The sequence below is a fragment of the Corvus kubaryi genome, unplaced genomic scaffold (genome assembly GCF_017639235.1).
Source record: "Corvus kubaryi isolate FWS band 111438036 unplaced genomic scaffold, C.kubaryi_AGA036_p1.0 66, whole genome shotgun sequence".
In the NCBI taxonomy this organism is placed as follows: domain Eukaryota; kingdom Metazoa; phylum Chordata; class Aves; order Passeriformes; family Corvidae; genus Corvus; species Corvus kubaryi.
This window is the reverse complement of record NW_024582054.1, coordinates 5,752,951-5,779,324: the sequence shown is the minus strand read 5'-3', so window position 1 is coordinate 5,779,324 and position 26,374 is coordinate 5,752,951. Positions and strand designations below refer to the sequence as shown.

Genomic DNA, 26,374 nt, shown 5'->3' with positions numbered 1-26,374 from the left:
AATAAAGGTCAACAATTTAATGCATAGAAGTATTAGCACACATAAAACTAAATATACCATTCCAACCTATTAATTGCTTATGTAGCTACTGTTCTGTGAAGATATTTTCAGCTAATTTAGAAGAAATGTGCTTCTACATACAATTATCTTCTTCATATATTAATAATTCTCTTTTCTTAAAAAAATAATTTCAGAGGATAGAAGATAATAAGAAAAAAGTCCAGTCTTTGTCTGAAGCACATTTCCTCGTGACACACAGAAACAAGTATTTGTTATGTTGTCTAGCTGTCATATATAAATGAGACAGAAAAAACATTTCAGTACTAAGTCCTAAGATGTGGAAAGTGGCACACAAAACACGCTGTAAAGTTCACCTGTTCTGAAGGAGACAGACATCTTGACAATTCTCACAAGTTTGATCAGATATTCTACCTTTGTCTTTTGAGGGGGCTTTATTTTAAGTTCAACAACATTTTGAACTTTTAAAGTTGGTGATGGCATACAGAGGAACTTTCAGGTCTGCATTAGTTTCAACTAACCTAAAAGAAAATTTTTTAGCTCCTTGTTTGGTGAAAGGGCATCAATATTTTACATAAATCATTTAAAAACCTTTCTGTTAAAATTGTTTCCCAAGACTACATTTAGCAAAATGAACAAAGACTGCTAGTAAAACTAAATATTTTTCACACCATAGCAACGTATCTGAGCCTCTGCTTAATGTACTCCTTCTGAAATGGTAGTTTACATTCAGGGCACCCTTCAGCAGAGAAGCACAGTGCAAGGGACTGAACAGTACATATAAATGATTATAATGACTAAAGCCTCATAATTTTCCAGTCAAGTCTTTGTAAGATTCCTTTAAGTGATTCCAGCACACATGATTAGTAGAAAATTTTTGTTAGGTGTCAAGATCCAAACATACAGAACTCCACACATCATTAAGATCTGTCAAGAGCGTAGAACTGTGTGCTAGCAGAATCTGCTGAGAAACTGGAACACTTCCCTTCTCTCCGAACAGTACAAAATAGTGAATACTTTGAAACTGAAGAGTTTTGTCTGGGTAATTGGGAGGGAGACAATATTTTTAAGAAGCAAGAATAATATTTTCATCAGGTGAGCTAGGATTTTTACAGTGCTAAGAAAAAAAAAAAAAGACCTTTCAAACACTCAAACATTTTATCACTTAGCATACTGAATAAGGGATCAGATAGAAGAGATTTGGGCAATGGCTGAAACAGTTTATGAGCTGAAACTAGAAGCCAGAAGTGATCCCCTATTTTCCTCTCTATTGCCAGATCTCTGATTTTATGTGCAAGACAGATCATAAAGTTCGACCTAATTAATTTTTCTACCAAGTAGGTAGAAGTTTGATTCAGCTCGAGCATTCAGCTTAGATTTAAAATCACGTAAATTCATAAACTACCTGCAGTATTAGCAGGAACACTTCTCGAAGTGCTAATTAGCCCTACTATTACTAATTTGTATCCCACGGTCTGAACTAATGCACTTTCAATCTTTGATATGTGACTGTCTCAATTCTAGCAGAAATCTGTCTTGTCTTTTACTGCACGCTTCCGCAAAGAGGAAAAGCTGATGAGGTCCATAAGTATGAAGTCACCATTCCTCCCAACACTAGTATTTAACACTCTCCAAACTACATAATTCGTTATCCATCACACACATTGATGGGGACAATATTCCTCCTGTTCCCAGATGTATACTACCTGCTCCCAGAAGCATCCTTCATAGTTACCTAAATAATGCTTAACATGCACACGTGTTTATTTATTTAAAAGGGCACACAGAAAACTGCACAGAAAATCTTAACTGTGGTATTCCCAAGATTCATTTTAGAATCTTAACATTTGCAGAATGATTTTTAACAAGAAATTTCCGAGAATTCTTTAGCCAAAGAAAAAAAAAGTAAAAGAAAAAATTAACAGCATGCCATTGTTTAACCAACTGAAAGCTTTCTCCCTGTGCCTTTGTGCACACATGCAGACATCTGCTTTCAGGGAATAAACTCTTCAAAAACATTACTGCTTTGCTCCTCTATTATATATCTGAATGCTATTTAAAGCATTCCATACTATCTTTTTAAATCAAAACATAAAAAATCTAATGAAATTTTAAGAAATGATCCACTTAGAAAAAATCCTACTAAATGTATTCACATATGAACATTACCAGTGGAACACTAGTTTTATTATAAAATAAAATCCAATGCACATATAGAAAATGCATTTTTAATGCCTGTGTTGGATCTTTCTAAATCAAAACAAACTGAAATACATCTCATCTTGCTAAGGCAAGAGACTATTCAAAAAGTGCTCAGAAAACTCTGAGAAAGAAAAGAGGGTCAACTCTTGCACAAATGAACCCCAACTTTTCCGGTACAAAGCCATCATTTGCTCTTCTCCTTACATTATTCTGCATTGCCTCAAAATAGATAATGTAAATATTGGACTGTGCAAAAACAGTGAAACCACATACAAAACAACATGCTTCTTTTATGCTATTACCTAAAGAAATAACACATGCATCTATTTGGCTCCTCATGTTCCACCACACAGTTCAAAATTCTACTTGCTTGCACTTCCAAAAATTTAAGGAACATATAACTAACATGAGGAAAAAAGAAGCAAGTGGGTCCTGTAAATTATCATATAACTTCTCTGCTCCTGAAGATTTTTTGACATGTATGTTAGTCAGACATTTAAGCCCCTCTTTTTAATTGACTTAAAACATTTTATTTAAATTAGACTAACGCTTCAATTTGTTGAAAATATTTTAGAAGAGCATGTTTGATACTTTTTGAATACTATCCTCCTGTAATGAATAAACAATCATCTGTTATTGAGAAGTAGCTATTGATACTACAAGATATTTAGAAAGTTAATACTCAAACCTGATACAATACTTAGAATTTTCATGATGTGCTCCAGTAACCTTACCATCAAGGAAATCAAACAATAGATAAAACCCCTTGACACTGCAATCCTTGCGCTATTGATTGATCCTTGAGCTGTATCATGATTACACTAGAACACTGGTCCGCAGAACAGACTTTACTGAAGGCTGTATTATGCATGAACTAAATAATTCCACCTGACTAAATGATAACACATCAAATTAATTTCTCCATCTATGCATACGCAGAAATCCAATGAGAGCTGAAGTTACCTCAATCGATTAATTGAAAACATCAATTAATCTCTAGAACAAAACCAGTCTATAGTTAATTAAGGGACATCTTGTTGCAAAACCCTTTCACTCAGTTTGAGGACTCTGATGGGAAAAGACATTTTGGAATTTTAAATTAACTTCTTGTGAATAATACCGATTAAACTTTTCTGCCTTCGTATGTTTTCCTATTGATAAATGTATTTCCTTATAATCCTTGATAACTCCAGATGTTTTTCAGTACTTTAAATTTGGAAAATTGGAGTTTTAGTCTGCATTAACTGATTATTTTTTCTTTTAGCAGTTTCCTCCTTGACTCTTTATAGTAACAGTTGCTGAAAGCATCGAGAATGAGTGACCTTTTTCAACTTCCATCCATTTCTTATTTCTAAATTTTCTTCCATGCTTTGCAATAGAAAGTGATACCTAGCTACCTGAAGCGGCACTGAGTGAGAACAGCGTAGATGCAACAGTTCAGTCTGGTCTAATCAGCCGTGCTAAGAAACAGTGTTTAGAGAGTGACATGACTGGCATGGTGTTTGCTAGTCACATCCTGCCCACTGGACCTGTTTCTGTGAACAAGAATGTATTTTATTTATACATGAATATATATACATATCTGAAAAAGACTATTTATATTGTCCTGCCATTTAGGAATGAAAAGTAAATCAAGCACTTGAAAAAGAGGCAGGGGAAGCCAAGTATGTTCAGTCCAGTATAGAGAAAGCAGGCTGGGGATCTAGATTGTCACTTCAACTATATAACAAATAACTAGAGAGAAGACAGAGCCAGACTTTTTGAGGAAGGCACATCTAAAGAAAATGGAGCAATAGTCACAAGTTGCAGTGCAGGAAATTCTCACATGGGATAAAGAAAAATATTCAAGACGGCAATGAAGCACTGGAACAGGTGCCCAGAGAGGTGTTGTGATTTCCATCCTTAGATTAAAAACTGAGCTGACTATGGCCTTGTACAGCCTAATCTAAATATGAAGTTATTCCTGCTCAAAGGCTCTGGACCACAGGACCTCCGGATGTACATTCCAGTCCACCAATCTGCACTTCTCTGTGATTTTAAGATACTTGTAATGATTCTGTATAAAAAACAGTGTGAAAATGGCCAACACAACATTGAGATTTCTCAATTTTTCATGCATAGATTTACTTACTTCTCTTTTAATCTTTTCATAAGGATGATGGAATTTTACAAAATGGAGTTGTCATAAACCCAAGTTTTGGGGAAGTTCTCCTATTTAAATGGGGAAATGTTGGGGTTACATACTTATGCAAGATACAGATCTATCAACAACTAGGTTAAGAGGTGCCCAACGGGAAACCATGCCTTCTGGCTCCAAGTGACTACTGCACAGCAGATCCATAAAGTCTCCATTTTATTTTAGATTAATTCCTTTCTGTCATGCATGTGTGTGCAAACACCTACAGATACACTCACACACAGTTAAGTTCATAAAAATTTAAAACATATATACAGTACTGAAAAAAATATTCATACGAAAATTGTAACCAATATTTCTACTGGTGGCCATGAAAGTGGGGGAAAGTAAAGGGTATGTGGATTTTCAGTGGAATCAGAATGTTACAATCTCATAGGAAATTTAATTAATTATGAGAAATAGAAGTGTGACTCTTGAAAATCCTTAGAGTGGACACCTTGGTTTGCATTTCTAACAATTCAATAAATATCATTTGTTAAGGTCAAGAATACAAAAAAGTTATAATGAATATCACAGTAAATTACATAAGGCATCTAATATTGCTTTCTTTTCAGTAACAGAGCAGCATAAAATTTTAAAATTTTATGTACTGTATTGCAAAGAAGAGGAATGAGTATGACAGATGGACACAACCTACAGTGCAATTAATTTTGATTTAATTAAAATTGTTCAGCTTTGGACATAGATTAATAAAAGGATTCATGGTAAAACTTATACTAGTCTATCAAACCTTGGTAAAGTGGCTTTCTTTCTGAAAATCTTCTTATGATTACACATTCAAAACATTCTGTTCTAATTCCAGAAGAATAGCAATTTCAAGAATACCAACTGGCATTGTCCAAATTAAAAGGTAAATCATGTTTGGTCTCAGGGGAAGGAAAACGTGGAAATCATTCATTGCCCTAGACAAGGAATAAGGTGTCTTAAAATCTTAAGCAAAGCAAAACCTTTTCTTTCCATAACTATAAAGATTACTGGAAAGCTAGCACGTGTTAAATGAATAAATGTATCTGCTTATGATACTGTGTAATATTTGAAAACCTTGGAAATACACCAACAAGACCTGGAGCAAAAACCTGAGTTTACAGAAATTTCTTTCTAGTGGGATGTCAGAGCGGAGCCAGATTTCACTCCAAAATTTTCATCTCACCATCTAATACTCACTTCTTTCCTCTTAAAAGCCTATATCAAATGCATATCTTTGTTTCTCATTCTTTTTAACCTAAAACGGTCATGATTAAAAAGTTGTTCTGGAATATGTTTTAAAAACCTGTTGGATTAAGGTTCTCCAAAAATTTTTTTGAATTTTTGATTCTAACTTCTGTCTAATCCCTTCAGAATAAAGTTAGTTGGCACCTTTAAAGTCTAATCTGAAAGATTTCAAAATAGCAAATTGTATGGAACTCAATCTGTTTATCTGAAAAGGATGAAAGAGTTTGTGCTCCATCTAGATTTGAACTTTCGGTTCCACAGTGTCTACATATTTCAAACCAGAGGTTTATACCATTAAGACACAACACTCACAATAACTCCTTCTTTCCTATGTTAATATCCATGTTAGAAACATAAATGAATGCCTTGATAAACTAGTCAAATACTAGTTTACAATATTTTTAAATACTAAATGACAACTACTATGAAAAGTAGCTATCAAAATTGCCGTTTCAGTTGCAAGAAGTGATAGACTTCTTTTTTTGTTAATCATTCCTTACAAATCCCAGAAAAAAAGGTAAGTCACTAACAGGAACATTAGTTCATTCCCTAATGACACAATGAAAACCCCTCTTCCATTTATTACCTTTGTCTCATCCCACTTCCAAGGTAATCTGCTTGAGACTACCTTAGCCAACAAACTGTGAAATAAATCCAATGTACCCTATAACAGAGGCAGCCCCGGTTAATATTGTTCAAATTATTTACATCTAAAGGGCCGCGCCTGTCTGGATAGCTGGGCCCGACGCTTCTCTGGACTTGGTTTCTGCTACTCACATCTGTTTCAGCTTTAGACTTTCACTGGTATTCTGCCAGCAGCCACAACTTTTTAATGGCTACAATAAACTACAGAGACTCATCAAATCTTTGTTGTACGTGTTAAAATTATAACCTCTTCAATTAAAATTTTGATTTAAAAATTAACTAGAGCATTAACTGAAGAAAAAAATTTGAAAGGGAATGTTTGAAAAAGATAAAGTCTTATATAAGTGATTGTTTCTTTGTTTAAATGTAAGAGAAACAATCACAGGAATGCTTGTTTGAATCTGTTGCATATTTCTAAGTGATAAAATACCAACATCTGAAAACATTTCCACAACCTTTTTGGTTTCAAATCTTTGTTGTCATTAACTTTGTATGTTAATTGCTTTGGCTGGGTTTAACATACACCTTCACAAAGAATTATGAAAACAACCTCAACATAACAGTTTTTCTAGATTTGCTATAAATCGCTACAAAAACTTGGTTTAGAAAACAGAAATCATTGATTCCAAGAAAGCTGAAGTTTTTATTTTAAGAGTTAAAGAGTTTAGCTTTTCCTACTCGCTGTCTGTCTTTGCAATGTCGAACAAATATGATGTGAATGTCCCAGCCTCAATGCAGATCCTGCACGACTAAGATGTATGACAGCAGGACTACATGCTGAAAAAGTACAAGATCAAACACAGATCATGTTTCTGCAAAAACTAGCCCAAAAAGAGGGCAGGCCAAGGGGCTTACAGGGCCAAGCGATGAGAGGAGATAGAGCACTCACTTATGCCCGGGTCGAACAAACAACAACTGATACTTTCCTACCACTATTAACCTTTGAAATTATCCTAAGAATGGCAGTGACCTAATCCAGCAATTCCTAGCTGTAAGGATAAACTATTTTGTAACGGTTTTCAACACCTTATATTGAAAAAATTTGAAAACAATTATCTTGTTCAACACTGATTATAAAAGGACTCCTCCATTCTGGTGCAAAGATGTAAATCTAAATGTAGAAGTTTTTACAGGTTTTTATGCAGATTCTCTTCCTAAACTCCATCTTCTACACAGAACTGCCTTAGTAAAGTAACAAACTTTTCTGTAACAAGAAAAAGGCTTAAAATATTGAGTCATCATTTGCTGAATTTATTTTAGAAAATTGTATGCAGCACAAAATAGAAAAGAAACTGCTTGGAATACTTAAGAGAACAACCCTTCCTACTTTATTTCCACTCAGTACCTTGATTGATAGATGAGTTGGGTTTCTGAGCCCCTCTTTATAATAAACATTTTTAAATGTTTATTTTATGTCCCAGGGTGAAAATATTTTGAACTGGAGCTTTCCATTTCCCTTTGCTCTGCCTTGGCAAGCTGTGTTTTATTTCTACATTAATAGTATTCAACTCTTTCTTGTAGCTTTTAAATTGTTGTTATACAAGTACTGAAGAAAGTATTTATGTTATGGAGCTAACAGATATCTACAGTTAAACACAAAGCTCTGGAGAAGCCAGAGGAAAATTGACACATAGCTAAAGAAATATTCAGAAAGATTTCTTTAGGGGCCTTTTGATTGTAAAAGGGAAAATTACTTTTCAGGATCTCTACTTTCATTTTTATTAAGTCATGAGTTAAATTTTTTTTTCTTTCTAATTTATGTGAGTAATTTGTGCCACAGTGTAAAAACTCTAAATGAATCAACACTATAAACCTAATTAGCAATAAGAAAACCTCATAAAGATCACATTTTAAGTGGCACTTTGTTGTTAGCAGAACAAATGTGAAAGTTCCCAGTTACCTTCTAGATCTCTCTTCAGTTTCCTTAAGTCTTTTATTAGGTCTTCAAATTTAACTTGGGAGGCCTGGAAAAAATCCTGTGGTTCTGGTAAAGGAAAAATACTCTTGTCTGTTCCTGCTTCCTAAACAAACAAACAAACAAACAGGCCACTATGAAAATTGAATGCACTTCCAGTGAAATAAAATACTTTTTTTTAAAAATTCTCATCTATGAAACAGTGTTATAAAATCACAGAAATAACATATTTTAAATCATTCTTGCTAAAACAACATCTCATTCAAGATTAAATACTGACCATTCTGAGTATTGAAACTTCCTTTTAGATGTCGTAAAGCAAACTGTGCTCAATTTGAACTTTGAAACATTAAACTCACAACATTTCAGTTAATTTTATGTCAATAAAGGTTTAGATAAGGGATTAGAAGTTTCTTAAAAAAAGATAACAGGAATGCCCATTTTAATGCAAGAAGTGATCTTATGCCCAAAAGTTTCTGGTTTCACTCTCACAATTCATTAAAAACACACACACTTTATAAGCATTAATTGAAAACCCTATTCATACATTTCCTCAAGCAGTTCACACAGATAAAAAGACACAGTTGAAGGTTTATGTGGCCAAATAAATCACAGGGGTTAAAGTCTGTATAGAACTCCTACATATATATTTTATTTTTAGCACCGTAAGAAAAAAACAATCAGAAGTAAAACAAACAAACAAACAAAACAAACAGAAGCTCCGCCAAATGAAACAAAACAAAGCCAAAAAAAATCCCCAACCAACCAACAAAAAACTTTACAAGGTTCAAAGCAGTATCTCCAGTGGAATTTTAACAAGTATGTATAAATGGTATTAATATGACATTGCTGTCATAAGTACAAGCATATACTACTGAGTTTAAAATAGACATATACCTTCATAGATTTCAGTCTGTAATAATGGAAAACTCATAGGTTGGAGAACCAATTGTTTTGTGAATGGGGAAAATTATTTTATTATTATAAAGATAAGAACATTTTGGTGGAGAAAGTGCAATGCATGATAATCACACTGTGTTTATTTCCTCCCAAGGAAGATACACTGTTTTGTTTTACAAAACTCTCTGAAGTAAAATTACAGTATAGTAGAAAGTTTGCAGAAATATTTAAATAAATTAATTAGAGAGCATAAAAATCCAAATCCCCCAAAAAACCCCAAACCAACAAAACCAACAACAGAAAACATAAGAAAAAAGAAAGAGAAACAAACAAACCCAAAAACCCTAAAGAAAGAAAACTGATACAGATCTACATATCTCACAACTGCTAACTCATCAATTCAACAACCTTACGTACGAATTTAAAAAAAAGGAAGGAAAAAAAAGCAATCACATTCTTAAAATCAATTAATAGCAACATTTTCATTTAAAATACAATAGTTTAAATTTTCCACTCAATACGTTTGGCTGTTGCCAATATATATTTATATATTAAATATATATATTTAGTATATGAATGTATAAAACACGTATAAACGCATATATGGAGGAGTATCATATACAATAGAATGTAACTCACTCAAAGCAGCATTTCAACCCCTAACTTCATCCCCATAAGCTGACTCACTTATCTTAAAATACCAACTTGTCCTTGCATCTTGTCCTAAGAGAGAAATCATACTTCTGCCTTCCAATGTAATGACATCAGAAGGAATTTTACGATGTTACAGCAACCCACATGTAGTAAGACAGGGCTGCAGTGACCACCTGTCCAGTCTGCAGCAGTCACAGCTAATTGCCTGCAGTGGAACACCCAATGCAAAATTTTCCAAGGTCTTATCTTAAAACTTACAGCAAATTTCATGCCTGTTGAGGTACACAACTATTATAAGAAAGCAAAACAAATGGATTTCATTTTCCCATCAGAGGTACTATGTTCAGATTTCTATAAAGCTATTACAAACTCTTTTACCATCTCTTAAAGAAACCCACTTTTTGAGAGGCTGATAGTGCAAATCAATCCTTTACCTTATCACAATGGCGTAGGTAATATATGACGACATAATCCACAAGATTAATACCATTATCCTAGGAAAAATTAAAAATGTGTGATTAATATGATTCAAGTGAATGAAAATGTACTCTATTTCAAATAAAATGGATTATTATTTTATATTGCTGTGAGAAATAGGATTCCCAATATTTTTTAGCCTTAGCATTACTGACCAAAAAAAATTGGCTTTTACAACATCGGCTTCATCATACCACTACCACCAGATCTTAAGTTTCTTTTGGTTTTAAACACCAGGCAAAAATACATGCAGAGAAGAGTACATGAGAGAAGCTCTCCTCACATTTTATTTAATAATAGAAGGCATTACAGAATAATAATATTAACTAAAAATAACAATGCTATTCAATAAGATTACTCTTAAACATTATATAAACTAAATATTACAGTCACCTCAGATACGTTAAGGGGAACAGGATTACTTGAATCCTAATCTCAGTCATCTATAAGAAAGATCTGAAAAAGGCATAGATGCTTTACATATTTTATTCTAAATATGAAATCAGACAGCATGCAACTAAGAAATATATTTCCTGCGCTGTTACCATATAAATATGAATTTTAATTCTCACTTTATGGAATCCCCATTTCCATGTCCCTGCACACAACTGTACACAGTATTTTATTTTGTTACATGTCATTGGGTCAGCATGGGCCAGATGAACTAAGGAAAAGTTATACATTACATTCAACAATATAAAAGAACCATGATATAGGGAATTATATCTGGAATGTCTTTGAAGTTTTTTGGATGTGTTTTCATATTTTATATTGACAGGTATCAGAACAAACATTTGTATGTGAACAATGTCTGACTTCCTGTACAGAGCTGCCTTGTCTATATGAGAGTCTGCAACACATTATATTTTATTAGTATCATACACCAGTAAAATTCTTAACTAAGTAAGTCACTGCTGTCATGCAGAAAAAGCCACCCTGCATGTATAAGAGTTTTAGAAGCCACTACTGGCAGGTCAAAAAATCTCTATAAAAAGTAACTTTCTAAGCTCATGTGACAATAAATGACTTTTATGTGAAATAAGAGATATTTAGCATTGGCTCTTTACCTTAGCTCATGGAATTCAGCTCACTTAGACGTGCTTACTGGCAATTCATGAGAAGGGAGTAATGGGACACAGGAAGAATACCTTAATGTTCAAATGTACAAGACCATGCATTCTTCTCCTTTGCAAATACAGTCTATCAATTATCTCCAAGGTTTCATGTCAACCTCTAGAAACTGGACCCTTTGAGGTTTTATGCAATTTGGAAACTAATCTAAACTAATAACATATTTATTCTGGCTACCAGGAAACTGTAAATAATGTAATTTTTTAGCTTGTTTTGCTAAGGAACAAGTCTTACACAGTTATACTTTATATCACGCACTCCTTTTCACAATGCATGATTTTGGAACATGCTTGCTAAATTCAGCCACATTGTAAAGTCCCAGAGATTACTAAATTCTATGAAGTTTATAGATAGATGGAAGAGAGAGACCATACCTAGCACTTCTACTGAGAAAAGTCAGACAAAGCTGAGTTTTACATTTTTCTTCAAGGTGGCTAGTCAGCCAACAAACACCTGAGTAATGGGAAACTTGGCCCGGCTCTAGTTAAGCTGCTGTTTGTACTGTGTCTTGTCCATGCAGTAGGACTGGGAAAAAAGTGATCATACGGGACAGCTGAACCATCACAGTGAATAGGAAAGCAAGAATTAGAATCACAGCATCATTTAGGTTGGAAAATACCTTTAAGATCATTGAGTCCAACTGCAAATCCAGCACTGCAAAGTCCATCACTAAACTATATTCCTAAGTGCTACCTCCAGGGACGTTAACTCCACCACCTCTCTGGGCAGCCTGTTCCAATGCCTCATAACTCTTCCAGTGAAGAAATTTTTCCTAATATCCAAGCTAAACTTCCCTTGAAACTACTTGAGGCTGCTTCCTCTCATCCTGTTGTTTGCTACTTGGGAGAAGACCCCACCTGGTTATAGCCTCTTTTCAGAGAGTTGTAGAGAGTGATAAGGTTTCACCTGAGCCTCCTTTCCCTCAAGCTAAACTACCCCAGCTCCCTCCGCTGCTCCTTGTAAGACTTGTGCTCCAGACTCTTTACCAGTTTTTCTGATCTCTGGACATGCTCCAGCACCTCAGTGTCTTTAGGAGACAAAGGACTCAAATCCTATGGAAAAAGCTTTCATTAAAACAAGTTGCTCACTGAACAGTTCATTAAATGTGTTTCTACACTTTGTTAATGATGATATACACAAGTAGACCAAAATGCTGCACAGATATACAGTTTTGCTGACACTGCCCGTCTCACAAATGCATTCCTATGTATATGAAGCATAATGGGGAACAAAAGCTTAAAATCTACATCTCTTGTAGTCAAGAAAGCACTTCACTTAAGAAAAGTGGAAGAGCATGAAAGATTTTTTTTTTCTCACACTCCAGGTCTATACCAGTATCAGCAGAAAACTATCTCCTATTCTTTGCTGCTTCCTCTGTTCATGTGGTGCCCTGGTATGTTTTGGCAAAGAATGACTTTGAGCAGCGCTTCCACTGCCTACATTACATAACACCTCCTCCTCTGCCCTACTGAAAGAAGAAACAAAGTAACCTCATCTCAGAAGGTGTCTAGCCTTTCAGCCTGACTTTGATCCTAGCATGACTAATCAAAAACCAGCTAGTGCTTCTCAATTTTTGACAAAATAATTTACTGCCATCTATGAGCATTTTCTTGTGCATGCCACTCAAAATTCATGTCCCACATCCATTTAACTGACAATTAAAAAAAAACCCTGAAAGTGTCTTGTTGGGTGTGACATCTCTTTGATCCCTTATATATAATTTGTTAGTGTATAATGCTACAATGAACTTCTATTGATATTTTGTTTTTAAACCTGATTTTTAAAGCATTTTTATTCACACAGAACGACCTTCATTTAAGAGTATGAAAAAAGAATGGGGACATTTACTGGAGAAGGCTTGAGTAGTCTGTGCTCTCTCACTTCTCTCCACCCTACTGTTACTAAGTCCCTGCTAGTAAAAGAGACACACAGAAGTTCTCACTTAAGATAATTTTCCTAGTAGTACTGAACAGGAGAAATTAGAAATTATGGAAACATATACATGTGCAGGAGAAGGAAGTGAAAAGCTAGGATGAAATGAACGAAAATTATACAAAGCACCTTGCTTTTTCAAGCAAGAATAGTAAGAAATAAAAGATTAACTTCTGACAGATGAAGGAACAATAAAAAAAAATCACTTCAGAAAAATTATCTTTAAATAAGCATTAGCACTTACTCTGCTTTTGACATCCTTTAGTTTGGGGAGTATTTCCAAACCAAATCCATCAGCTTGACCTCGGGTCCTATTCCCTCCATTCATATAATTTCCAAAAGCCAGAATCAACCCCAAAATTTCCTTTACACTTGTCATGCTCAGCAAAGCCTGGAAAATGGATACTGGTCTGTAAATTCTGTTGGCACAAAAATTCTAACTGCAAATACAAAATAGCTCTTTTTTAAATTTTATTTTTGCTAAAGTTTTTTTCTTGTCTGTTTTTACCTTGATAGGTAAGGGAAGCTGAAGCTGGTGCAATAATCAAAACTTTATGAGAAACTTTTTTTAGACTGTGTCTCCCTAAGATAGTACATACGAAGCAAATTACATGGCATCAAAACTATGTCAATGACAAAAGATTAATGGAAGATTTCTAAACATTCTCAGAAGACTTCAAAAATTTTACAGACAGGGAGGTGGTTTATGATGAGTTTGCATAATTCACAAATGGAGATGGGCTATTTTTGCTGTCACTAGGTTAGACTCAGACTGTCATTCAGTCTACTTCTCATAGGTCTGAAAATTCACGTTCCTGGATCCATACTTAATCCAGATATAACAGGGCTAAGGACTAACTAATTACATGCCTCAGAACAGAAAACAGTTCTAGAAACACAGCGGAGAACGAGTAAATTATTTTCAGTTACATACAAAGACATCTGTAACTTGAGAATCTGAGGCCACAGACATAATTCTTAACTATGTAGCCTTATACACTGGACAAATCAGTTTCAGTGTGAACTCCTCTTAAGTAAACTGAAGGCAATATGACTTTCCCTATCTCATACAACACTAGTTACTTATTTATGCCTCCTTCAGAAAGGAAAAAACAAGTAACTGCTGTAAAGAAATCCAAAGGCGTAGAGCATGGGTACTTTGTGAAAGCAAAGATAATCAAAAGCTGACCTTCAAATTAGAAAAAAAGTAAAATTAACTACTTTTCTGGTTTGGATGTTAGACTTTTAGACCACTATTTAATTTCTCTCAATTTCTACCTCGTTCTACTTTTCATAATTTGTTATAATTTATACACCTTGTCCTTAGTCTTTCATAGTATGAAAATATTAGGTAGAGCTTTGTCACATACTAAAAATTCTGCTGTATCAGGGTTACCAGAAATTAATAGATGCCAAGGGAAAGTAATAAGCTAATGAACATGACAAGCATCTATTGGCATCAACAGTGGTAGGGAAAAAAAAAGGAAGTTTGCAAAGGCCCTGTACTAAGCTTGTCTTGTATTTAATTTATAGTTTATGAAGATTATATGTTACACTACTTAATATGCAAAGTAATAAAAATCAACCATTCAAATACAAATAATTTCTATCTACTCCATGGGGCATCACACGCAATTCACCTTCCACCTTCCCTCTTCCCTTTTTTCTTTTAAGCAGCTAGAAATTTACTATAGTTTTATTTTCCTAAAAAGCCAGTAAGCGGCATTAAGGTTCCTACATTCTAAAATGTATTTAAGTTTTAACTGAGATTTCATTAGGACTTACCTTGGAAACACGAGTTACAATATCTACTTTCCGGTGCACAGATGTTATCCCTTCAGAGAAAACCGACTGGAAGATAATACACTGAGCTCGTTCTGCGAAGTTGGGGATTTGAGATAACTCATATAGAAATCTGTGGGGAAAAAAGGACTATTAGTGAATCTTTGTAATTCTTCTCTGTGGGGTACATACTGGATTGTAGGAACCCAGAGTGCCGAGAATATTTCTCTGCCTGTAAGTGTTATATTCTTTATGCTAAGAATGCATTAAAAAATCCTATTAATGTCAAGAAAAAGGGAAGACATTAATCATTATCATATCAGTCCATTAACTATCATAGTTGCACAGTAATAAATAGAAGAATCTCAAACCTAAATAATTCATTTTAAAAAAAAGGAAAATCTAGACAGCACTACCTATGTACTAACTTATGCAGTTTTGTTTCCCTTAAAAATCTGCTCAGAAATACAGAACTCAATATATTCCTACAAATTTATTTCATAATATAAAATATCTGCCAACAGCTTTCTTCTGATTCTCAGCATTAATTTTCTTCTTCTAATTTAATTCTTCCAATCTAATTCTTCTTCATCTGCTCTATATCTGTCCTCACAGGTACATATTCCTCATGACTCTACTGTAGCTTTTTGTCTTTTAACTCTTTGGTAAATAAAACCAAACAGAGGCATATCCAACAACTGCAGTTCATATCTCACAAAATCAAAGCATCCCAAAGGCATCAGTAATTCCTCCCTTTTCATCAATTTAAAATATAAGAGCTTGGCTAATAATACAAGAATCTTTAGCATTTCTTATAATAACAATATATAATAGCAGTAATTTGCTCTTAGGTTTTGAGTTTAAGATTTCAGAGATACACAAGCTTTCTTGAAATCCAGAAGCAAGCTTGTCTTTTGCTCCAATATCACTTTAGCATCATTCTTAAATCTCCTGTCTACAGATATCCTTAGATTCCCCTTAATGCAATGCTATAAAGATTTTTTTCTACCTCACTGAATTATGGGAAATTCAGTATTCAATTTATTAGCTTGAATTCTTCTTAACTTTTAAAAATTTATTTAAGCCAATACACCCAATTTTTCCAAATTATTTCTTTTTCATAATAAATGATAACAGTATGTTCAAATATGTTCAAATCTGATTTATACACTTCTCACACATACTAGGCTTTGCTGAGTACATAGTGACTGTTTAAAAAATCAGCAAAATTCACCTGTGGCTGGTGTGAAAGACTATGTTTTAACTGGAATACCATTTTTTTGTTTCTTTTTCTTTCTCGCCTGATGAAAAAACCTATTGTGAGAGAAGGATCAGGGAGGCCCAGCTTGGCTCTTAGACTTAAGAAGTGGGAAAAAAGAAATGCCAAGCTGGTATTAATAAAAATGCTTCCTATTGGGAATGAATGGTATTGCCAGGAAAAAAAAAGAGGGTATTTTGCACTTTGTGTGAGAGAAACAAAGGAAAGAAAAACCAAACTGCTTCATTAAAGTTCTAACATACATAGAATTAAAAAGTTTAAATTTAAAAAGTCAAATGACACATATTCTTGCCTTCCTGTGAAAAGAGAACTATTTCCCACATGGCTGATTATCAGAATACAATGTCATTGTGACGAGAGTTAAAAGAGCATCAGCATAAAAAGAAGATGTCTCCAGATTTTGGAATTCAGAGTATCCAAAGTAAATATCCAAACAGAACACTTACAACTGAATCTGTCACAAAAAGGAATCCTAGTGACTACAGATGTAGCTACTAAACAAAAAGTCATAGCATGAAACTATGGTTGTCACAGATAAACTACCAATTCAGATGGACAAAACTTTAGGAGAGAAACATATTCTTATTTCAATTTTAGTCTGAGAAAAGTATGATTTTGACTTTAAAGTAATGATGACGTGTCCATGACATAGTTTTTGGATGGGTTTCTCATTACTACAACTCTGATGGCCTAAAATAAACATAGAAAATATGCTGTTCATGTCTGTGAGGGTACATCGTACTCGTCTCTTTCAGAAACTGTAACTAAAAAATGCATTTACTTGAAAACTCTTTTAGTCTACCTGAACCTTGTAGTAAAGGACTTGAAAGAATTTTCAAAGCAGGCATATTGTTATGGTGTTACTGTCAGGGAACATTCTTGCAGAAGATGGACAAGGAAGGCTGATTCTAATGAGGTAAACTAATTTATCCACATTTGAAGAATATAAAATTTAGAAACAATTTTTTGGGAAAAAGTTGTATCTAATCCTGCAAGCTTCTAAGTATGACAGCAGGATTCAACCTGAAGTCCAAGCAGAGCTGCCTTCAAAGAGAAGCAAGTGGCATTACTGGGACAGCAATTATAAATTGCTCCCTACTTCCTGAATCAAACTACATTCAAACCAATACCATATTTTGCTATTTCCTTTACTAGTACTTATTTCACAGTGGAAAGGACTACACAGAGAATATAATACAACAAAAAGGGCCTCTTGGAAACTAGCTATAACATCTGTATCCTGCTAGCAAAGCCCCAAACTGTGGCCAATTTTGCATATAAATCTTTATCATGCTAATTAATATTAGCATTTTAACAACTATTATCATGAAGCCTAATTTAGGGAGGTATTGTTATGTTGCTGTCATACTTACAGTTTGTGCCAAAGTTAACATATGAGCAAGACAAATAAAAACCACACATGCAGAAGAAGAACATCAGTGATACCACGAAAGCTTTTTGTCTAGTAATCCAAGCATGTAAAGGTTTCCTTTAGACTTCTGTGAACTCAAATCAATGGTTTCACTATATGAATGACTTCTGTTAGTATGTGCAACCATCTGATAAATTACTTCATTTACACTTTTGTTCTGATCTCCATTGAACCACACATGAGGCTTATGCCCCACAGCAAATATTTTTAATCACACATACAAATTTAGCACTTTTCTGTCTTTAACCTTTTATGGAGCTAATAAGAAAAGCTAAGTTCCAACAAATCTCCAGTTGTATAGGTAGGTTGACTTAGAGGCTGACTTAGACAACAAAGCCAGGGGCACATGATCTACTGAGTTTTCAGAAAGCACATTATCTTGAAGGTCCAACAAAATTCACAGAAGTGCATAAAGCAAATTGTTTTCCCCTTAAGCTACCTTTAAAAAAGCTAGTTTTCCTAACCTCTGTAGTTTAATAATAGGGTAAAAATGGGATAGTTGAGACTTGCAGAGAGAGCACAGAGTAATAATTGATAAAAAAATATCTTTTGTCTTTGATACTACTATTTCGCTCTGAACCACCAGGTATAACTGCTTTATTTACAGTTCTTAATTATGGAACAATGATAGTATAAATACAACTTTGTCTTTAATTAAGATTAACCTCTCTCCACTGTAAGTTACAAAAAAGACAACTTCTTATAACCCTAGAGCTCTACAAGATTTGTATTCTTCAGAAAACAAAATGCATTCATATTTATTTAACTTGGGCATACAGCAAACAGACTGCCAAAGCTTCAAGCTCTGGAAAACATCAGCTAGTCACACAATGTATCCTTATGCCCCAACCCAAGGCAGTGAAAGCCATGGATATGGGGTGCAAAAGTAAGCTAGTACATACACTTTACAGACATTTGTCTTCTTAAGACTTTCTAAAAAACAATAGCCTCTCTTAATTGAGAGTAAGATAATAGCCTTATCTCTTAACACTAGCCTATTCCTTAGTGCGCAGTCACAAATGAGTGCCTCACGTAAGGAGAAAAAGAAAAAAAATAATCTGTTCTTCAGCACTAACATTCTAATGGCAAAGAAAGGCATGAATATGTAATAATTCTGACATTAACCAATCATATACTATCTCTGCTATTTCAGTTCTTCCTCCCCCTACCCCTTCTTACATCAAAGACAGCAGAGAAGACAAAAACAGATAAGATGGAAAAGGAAACAATATGACAGAGAGGGCTCAGGGAAAGATTTGAAGAGGGTAAGAGTTCAAAAAGAAAAAGCAGTGAAGTAGCAGAAGACAAAAACACTGGGAGGCCAAAATCTGAAACCGAATGTATACGCTAAAATAAAATTCAGGATTACTATTCTGTTCATGAATTCTTGAGGATTCCTTCACATCAGTCTAAGGTGTATTACTACAGAAGAAGCAACACTTAAGAAGTTTTTCATTCTAACAGTTGTCACTGGCCACAACAGTTGCAGGAGAGGAACTGTGGAATCAGTCTTGTAGGTCTTCAGTCAACTTGATCAGAGTGTACAGTGTGTCTTTGCCACAAGACCAGCCCAAACCCTCTGTTCATGCAGGTCTTTCAAATAATTAACAACCAAAATCAGTCTGGCCCTGCTTTCTGAAGTGTTAATTTAGCCATAAATGCTCCAAGGGAAGGATAAGCCTTTTAGAAATGTGAGAATGGGAACAAAAATTCTTACTGATACAAGGCTATATTTTATCATTTCTGGTGGTCAGAGTTGATGTAGTAAAATCTGTCATGCCTGAAAAATGTTTTTTGATAAAGGCAAATTTTTCATCATGCCTTGAAATACACAAAAAGAAGCTCATAATTTAAAAAAACTTATAATTACTTACCAAGAGTTACATACCAAAATTGCTTTCAACATACCATCAAAGGACTACATTACAAAATGACAAAATATTTTAAAACCAAATCTTACTGTTCTGGTTTATCCAGAAGCTTCAGTTCCTCCTCTTTTGAAGTCTGATAATATTGCTTGATTTTCTCCAGTTCATCCTTTTGTGCTCTCTGAGTGAATTAATATAAACTAATTAGTTACTAATTAATAAGAAAATAATAAATTACTACTTTACCTGTTTGCCTGCAAACAGCAATTATGGTTTTTTTTACTGATAAACATTTAGACTATGCAAAAGAGCAACGCTTAAAGATCTATGATAAATTCCTTCAGTGCCTTACATGCAATTTACTACACAGAACCATCCCGAAGAGTCACTTCACGTGCACGAGAGCACTGCCCAAACACTTCTTGAACTCTGTCAGGATGATGCTGTGACCACTTCCCTGGGGAGCCTGTTCCAGTGCCCAACCCAGCTCTGGGTGAAGAACCTTTTCCTAATACCTAATCTAAATGTTCCCTGACACAACTTCAGGCCATTCCCTCAGGTTCTGTCACTGGTCACCACAAAGAGAAGATCAGTGCCTGCCCTCCTCCTCCTCTCATGAAGAAGCTGCAGGCAGCTATGAGGTTGTTCCTCAGTCTCCTCCAGGTTGAACAAGCCAAGTGATCTCAGCTGCTCCTTTTATGTCTTCCCCTCAAGACCCTTCACCACCTTCATAGCCCTCCTTTGGATGCTCTGTAACACTTTATATCTTTGTTATACTGTGGCTCTCAGAACTGCCCCCAGCGGTGAGGCTGCCCCAGTGCAGAGCAGAGAGGGACAATCCCCTCCCTTGCCCAGCTGGCAATGCTGTGCCTGATGCCCGCCAGGACACACTTGGCCCTCCTGGCTGCCAGGGCACTGCTGCCTGCCATTCAACTTGCCATCGACCAGGGCCCCCAGGTCCCTTTCCATAGAGCTTCTTTCCAGTGTAATTAACCAGAGTTGCCCCATCCCAGGTGCAGAATCTGTCGCTTGTCTTTTTTAAACTTCATGCGGTTAGTGATTGCACAGCCCTCTGATTTGTCAAGGCCTCTCTGCCTTCAAGGGAGTCAATGGCTCCTCCCAATTTAGGATCATCGTCAAACTCACCTAATACACATTCCAGTCCTGTGTCCAAGCTGTTAATGAAGATGTTGAAGAACACAGGGCCTAGGATACAGCCCTGCAGAACCCCACTAGTGACAGGTCACCAGTCTGATGTCACCCCATTCACTATAACCCTTTGTCCCTGACCCACGAACCAGTTGCTCACCCATCAAGTGATGTGTTTGTCCAGCTGTGTGCTGGCCGTTCTATTCAAAAGGATACTGAGAGAGACAGCATCAACATTTTTACTGAAATCCAAAAAGATTACATCAACTGGCTTCCTCTGATCACAGAATCACTGAACATGCTGAGTTGAAGGGGTTCCATCAGGATCATTGAGTACAACTCCTGGCCCTGCACAGGACACCCCAAGAATCACACCATGTGCATGAGTGCATTTTCCAAACACTTCCAGTTGACTGGGACCTCTCCAGATTCCCAAGAGCATTCAAAAATCATCAACACAGGCCTCACAATGACATCAGCTAACTCTCTGAATATTCCCGGATGAATTCCATCCAGCCCCATAAACATACAGGGATCCAGCTGGAGCAGCAGATCCCACACAAGTTCAGAGCTGACTGGGCGTTGGTCAATCTCACAGTCATGGTCATCCAGCTCAGGGCACTGGGAGCCCCTCAGCCCATCACACATGTTGAAGACAGAGGCAAAGAAAGCATTAAACATCTCTTCCTTGTCTATGTCCCTGTTTGTGAAGTGGCCATCCTCATCCTGTAACAAGCTGATGTTATTTTTTTACACTGCTTTTTGCTATTAACATATTTTAAAAACCTCTTTTTATTGTCCCCCACAGCTCTGGTCAGCTTCAACTCCAATAGAGCTTTGGCTGCACAAATTTTCTCCCTACAGTGGCAAGCAGCATCTACGTATTCCTCCCACATCACCTGACTTTACTTCTACTGGGCATACTCCTTCTTTTTTTGCCTTAGCTCCAAAAGAAGATCCCAGCTCAGCCAAGCCAACCTTCTGCTTCATCTGCTTGAATTCTGACATTTAGGAATTGCCTGCTCCTGTGCCCTTCATGAGGTGGTGTTTGAAAAATAATCAGCACTGATGGACCCCAGAAGCATCAGAAACAATTTCTCAGGGGACCTTACCCACTAGTTCCCTGTGGAGCCTAAAGTCTGTGTCCGAAACACTTTGGTGATTAATCAAATTTTTACCCCATCTTTACTTACATTTTCATACAGTGCTTCCAGTGTTTCCAGATCTACTACGGAGTCATCAACACACAAGATAGCTGTATGGAATACAAACACAAATTAGACACTGGAAAACATAATTGAAACTTCAATTCTTTTTCCTGAGAAATGTACCAAAGGGTTCTAACCTAGATAAAGGACATATGTGTATCCAGTTAATATTTTTTTATTTTCAGCGTTTTATTTTTGTTCTGACATCAAATCACAGCACTCCTGCAAGAATGTTCTGTAAATTCTGTCATAGGAGAATAGTGCTCTACTTTTTCTCTCCAATATAATCAGCAGCCAAAGATGTGACCAGTCAAGCAGCCAGCTGATTGTGTAGTTGGCCTGACAAGAGAACATGAGAACAACTGATACCAGACAATGAACAGCACAGATTTCATGCTAGCTTAGAAGGCTGGATAGGAAGGAATTGAGGGTTAGGGTATTTAAGTCTCCCTGTGTGCATGGGAAATCACGGAGATATGCTTGTCTAGGAGCTAGCAATCTCGGTAAATAGACAAGTAGACAAACTTTCAAAGTTTGCAAGTTATAAATTTGCAAGCACAAAAGATTGTGCTACAGTTTTTGTTATCTTCAACAAGCTCACATTTAAGATAGCTTTTTCCAATAGAAGATTACCCACATGCCAATTTCCAGATAAATACTTTTCAATATCACACTGAAACACATGAAGTATACTCTTCAGCAATTAATATTCCTCATTACTAAAAATGAGAAGTCTCAAAATGTTTCCTATCTTAGTTCCAAATATTGCTGTGTTTGGAATATATGACATAGATGCTTCCAGCATTTGCAAATCCTGTTACAATTCAGGCAATGTATCGGTACTCTTCTGAAAACTAAATGGGATTGCTTCATGGTGCTTTCCAATGTACTCTAATGTTAAATTCCAGTAAGCTGAGAGATGCATAATGGAATGGAAGTAACTCTGGATGTTTAAATTTTCTGAAACCAGCTTTTCCTCAAGAATCATAATGGGACTGGGCACAGTTTTAAAACTCATGACTTGTATTTAAATATTACTGAGAGCATTAATCCCAAAAGAATCAAGCACATAACCAGTGAATTGTCATTAGCTACTATCTGATAACCTTTAATTCAACTGTATTATATTTCCTCAAATGATCCTTAACTGCTTATGCATTTAGAAGATTTTAAAAGCTCGTGCTGCTTTTGCAATCAATGCTTGGAAGAGGCAATGCACACATCTTTAAATAATTATTTAAAAGTAATAAGCTTTCACCTGCTCTACCACCTACTCCATGATTTTACATTGTGAAATTAACCAGCAGGCTAGTAAATTTTCTCTGTGGCAGGCTAATTAATTTTATTAAAAGGTCCAGTGACATTTAGAATCCTTTAAAATTCTGCCTGTCAATTGTGATTCCATCTGTTGACATTACACCTTGGTTAGAAGTAAAGAATTATACAGAAGACAGTCTCAATGAAAAAAGCAGTATTTCCAACCATTTTTGTCTTACTGGAAAGATTCAAAAACCCTCAAGACAGTAACCAAATATAAAGCCTGAACAACTGAGATTGAAAAAACCTTTCTTTAAAGAAAACTCATTAGGGTTTGAATTTATGAGATTATCTCTTACCTCCTCCAAGACTGTTCCAAGAGCTGCACTGTCTTCTGTATCATCCAATAAAATTTCTAAAGAACTCAAGAGATGGAAAATCTCTTGGAAAATTGGTTTCACATTCGAATATATTTAATTTTTAAGATTAGCAATATGCATATGGAGTTCCCCTTGTGGTTTAACTTTTATCCTATTTTAGCATATTCTGAAATCTGCTTACGAGGAGAAATTTAATTGTCCAGAAAAGAAATTTACTTGTATCTAGAAAAAGCGACTTAGTGGAGGCAATTTAAACTTGTACTAGAAATGCAAAGCATGCAATTGATAGTAAAATTTTTATGTACAGAACTATTATGATGACAAGAAGTAATTTGATAAAAAAACCCACTTTAATAAAAATATCAAGAGTTACACACCTAGATCAAATTTTTAGCCAGATATTTGTCACCAAAAAGGCCCCAGAATCACATAGTGCTTTTTAATGCTGTTATCCATGTTTCTGTACTCAACATCAAGATCTAACTCAACTCAAGATCTAACAAATCACCATTGTTTTGAAGTCACATGATAAAACAAAAAGTGTTTGTGATAAAAACTAATGAAATACAATTACAATCTGCTAAACCACGTTTTTAACAGAACTAATAATAATCAATTTTAAGAGACATTGATATGAGTTATTTTCTCTTTTGGAGAGAGCATGTGATTGTATAAAAGCAGCAAGAAAATATTTTCTGACTTACTTGCTATACAACCTGTACTGCTATTATTGGCAACGCATGGGCAGACAACTGCAGTTAAAAATCTAGCCATATAGCTGGACATCTTAGAATGTCAATGTATGCAGAGACATATTCCCAGTAACTAGTCAGAAGTACTGCCAAAATCCAAATAACCTCCTTTATTTCATCTTCATATATTTTAGTATCTTCAGCCTTTTTTTTTTTCTTTCTGACTGATTGAACTGAATGCCATGCATACTTGGAGCAGAAGACAAAAATGAAAACATGTAAATTTATGAAGATTGGCCCATTTTTTTGAAAAGAAGCAATAATTTTGAAAAGCTGGAAGAAATCCTCAGATTCACAGGTGTCTTAGTATTCTTCTTATTCTTAAAATAATATGTGCAATACATTCACAGTATGTTGTGTAAATTAGCTTGAATTGCAGAAGCTTAAAAAACCCCACTGCACTAGATCAAAGAAAGTAATTATTTTGACTTTTACTTAAGGGAACAACAAAAGTTTTTAAATTTTTCTATGAAAAACAAAAGCCACTTTTATTCATATGTATATAGACTTTATCAAAATTAATACAAAACTTGATATGCTTTTCAAAACGCTCTTCCTGGTACAGTGAATTTAACCACGATACTTTAATGCATTATATCTCATTATATCACGGCTTATATAAGTGTAAGTAATATAGGTGAAGTATCATAAATCTACAAAAGAGGCACCAAAACAATTAATAGCTATTACAATATCAATCATCATCGGTGGTTTTTACTTTCATCTTGCTTTCTACTTATCTGTCTTCCTTACACTGTCAGTTCAGTTAGAATATTTCACCTACACCTCACAATATGTCAAAAGGAAGTAGACTCATGCTGTGAAAAGCTGGTAATTTTATTGGGTTCCTCTACCTTTAAAAAATCTGTTACTTGGCCAAGTCTGGTTTCTGAGATCCTTTTTTGCAGGGAAATTGAGGCAAACATTTTTATGTTGCCTATGGTGTCTGCTCACAAGAAGAAGAATTTATATACACAAGGATCATTAGTGCAGGGTTGCACCCATTAGGATATAATAACCGTCAGCTAGGACAAAAAACAGATCTGCATCATGCATTCAAACTAACAGGCACACATAAAAATACTTGCCAGCTACATTTCACATACTAAGAGCATTGCTTCAAATATAAACTTATACCAAAGGTTTTTAACATACCAACATCTAAAAAATGAATCTAACAAATTCCCTGCTGCATGGGTTTTTCACATACACTGATCAATTAAAAAATGTAAACCAAAGAAAAGCTGAGAATTTAAAGCCTACTGTTTGCAGTCCACGGACAACTTTAGAATTTAGAGCTTAAATACGAAAAATACACCTATCTCCTCTAAATCAGCTTAAATACCAGCAGTCTTGGGGCTGAATCAGATATACAGCCTCACTGCTACTAAACAGTGCTTAAATCAGGATTTAAGTCCTCCTAACAGAGTTTACATATACTCACCACTATCAACCATTTAATGTGACAATTACACTATGAAATATGAAGAAATCACCTTAACTGCTCCCAAATGATAAAACAAAAGTACATAATTTAAATAAAAGGAGCTTGCCAAAGGTACATTTATTTGACCTGGACGTACTTAGTTGTTTTATGTACTACATTCTGTTGAGTAAGGCTTGATTTCATGGGAACATGCAGCCCATCATCGGGAAATTTAAATAAAATTTTGACTGACCTAATCAATTAGACAATGACTTGGCAAAACTGCCTGTAATATCCAAATCACTCTGTTTTACTTCTGAAAAATTGATATGTTATCAATTTATTTAAAGGTTTTCTCCAGTATTAACTGCCGTGCAACACAAAAAAAATATACATAATAAAGAAGGACCATGGGCAAAATGTAGCTTTAGAAGACAAAGAAAGCCTGAATCCTGCAAGAAGTCTTAAACAAAAGACTCTGGTACTAATGTGGACCTACCCACACACAACAGATATCCAAAACAGATTCATAACAATGTATGTTGTGAATTTTCCCAA

The 26,374-nt window shown here is 35.1% G+C and overlaps 1 protein-coding gene across 5 annotated transcripts in view; it reads right to left on the bottom strand.

The window, feature by feature from the left end:
- FMN1 (formin 1) overlaps nt 1-26,374 on the bottom strand; it is a 188,685-nt gene that overhangs the window by 50,900 nt on the left and 111,411 nt on the right. For all 5 annotated transcript variants that reach the window (XM_042046949.1, XM_042046951.1, XM_042046952.1 and 2 more), the window contains 6 exons: nt 21,987-22,048; nt 19,737-19,825; nt 15,069-15,198; nt 13,528-13,674; nt 10,178-10,237; nt 8,175-8,295 (listed from right to left, as the gene is read on the bottom strand). In XM_042046949.1, the coding sequence (XP_041902883.1) occupies nt 8,175-8,295; nt 10,178-10,237; nt 13,528-13,674; nt 15,069-15,198; nt 19,737-19,825; nt 21,987-22,048 (609 nt within the window). The remainder of the gene's footprint in view (nt 1-8,174; nt 8,296-10,177; nt 10,238-13,527; nt 13,675-15,068; nt 15,199-19,736; nt 19,826-21,986; nt 22,049-26,374) is intronic.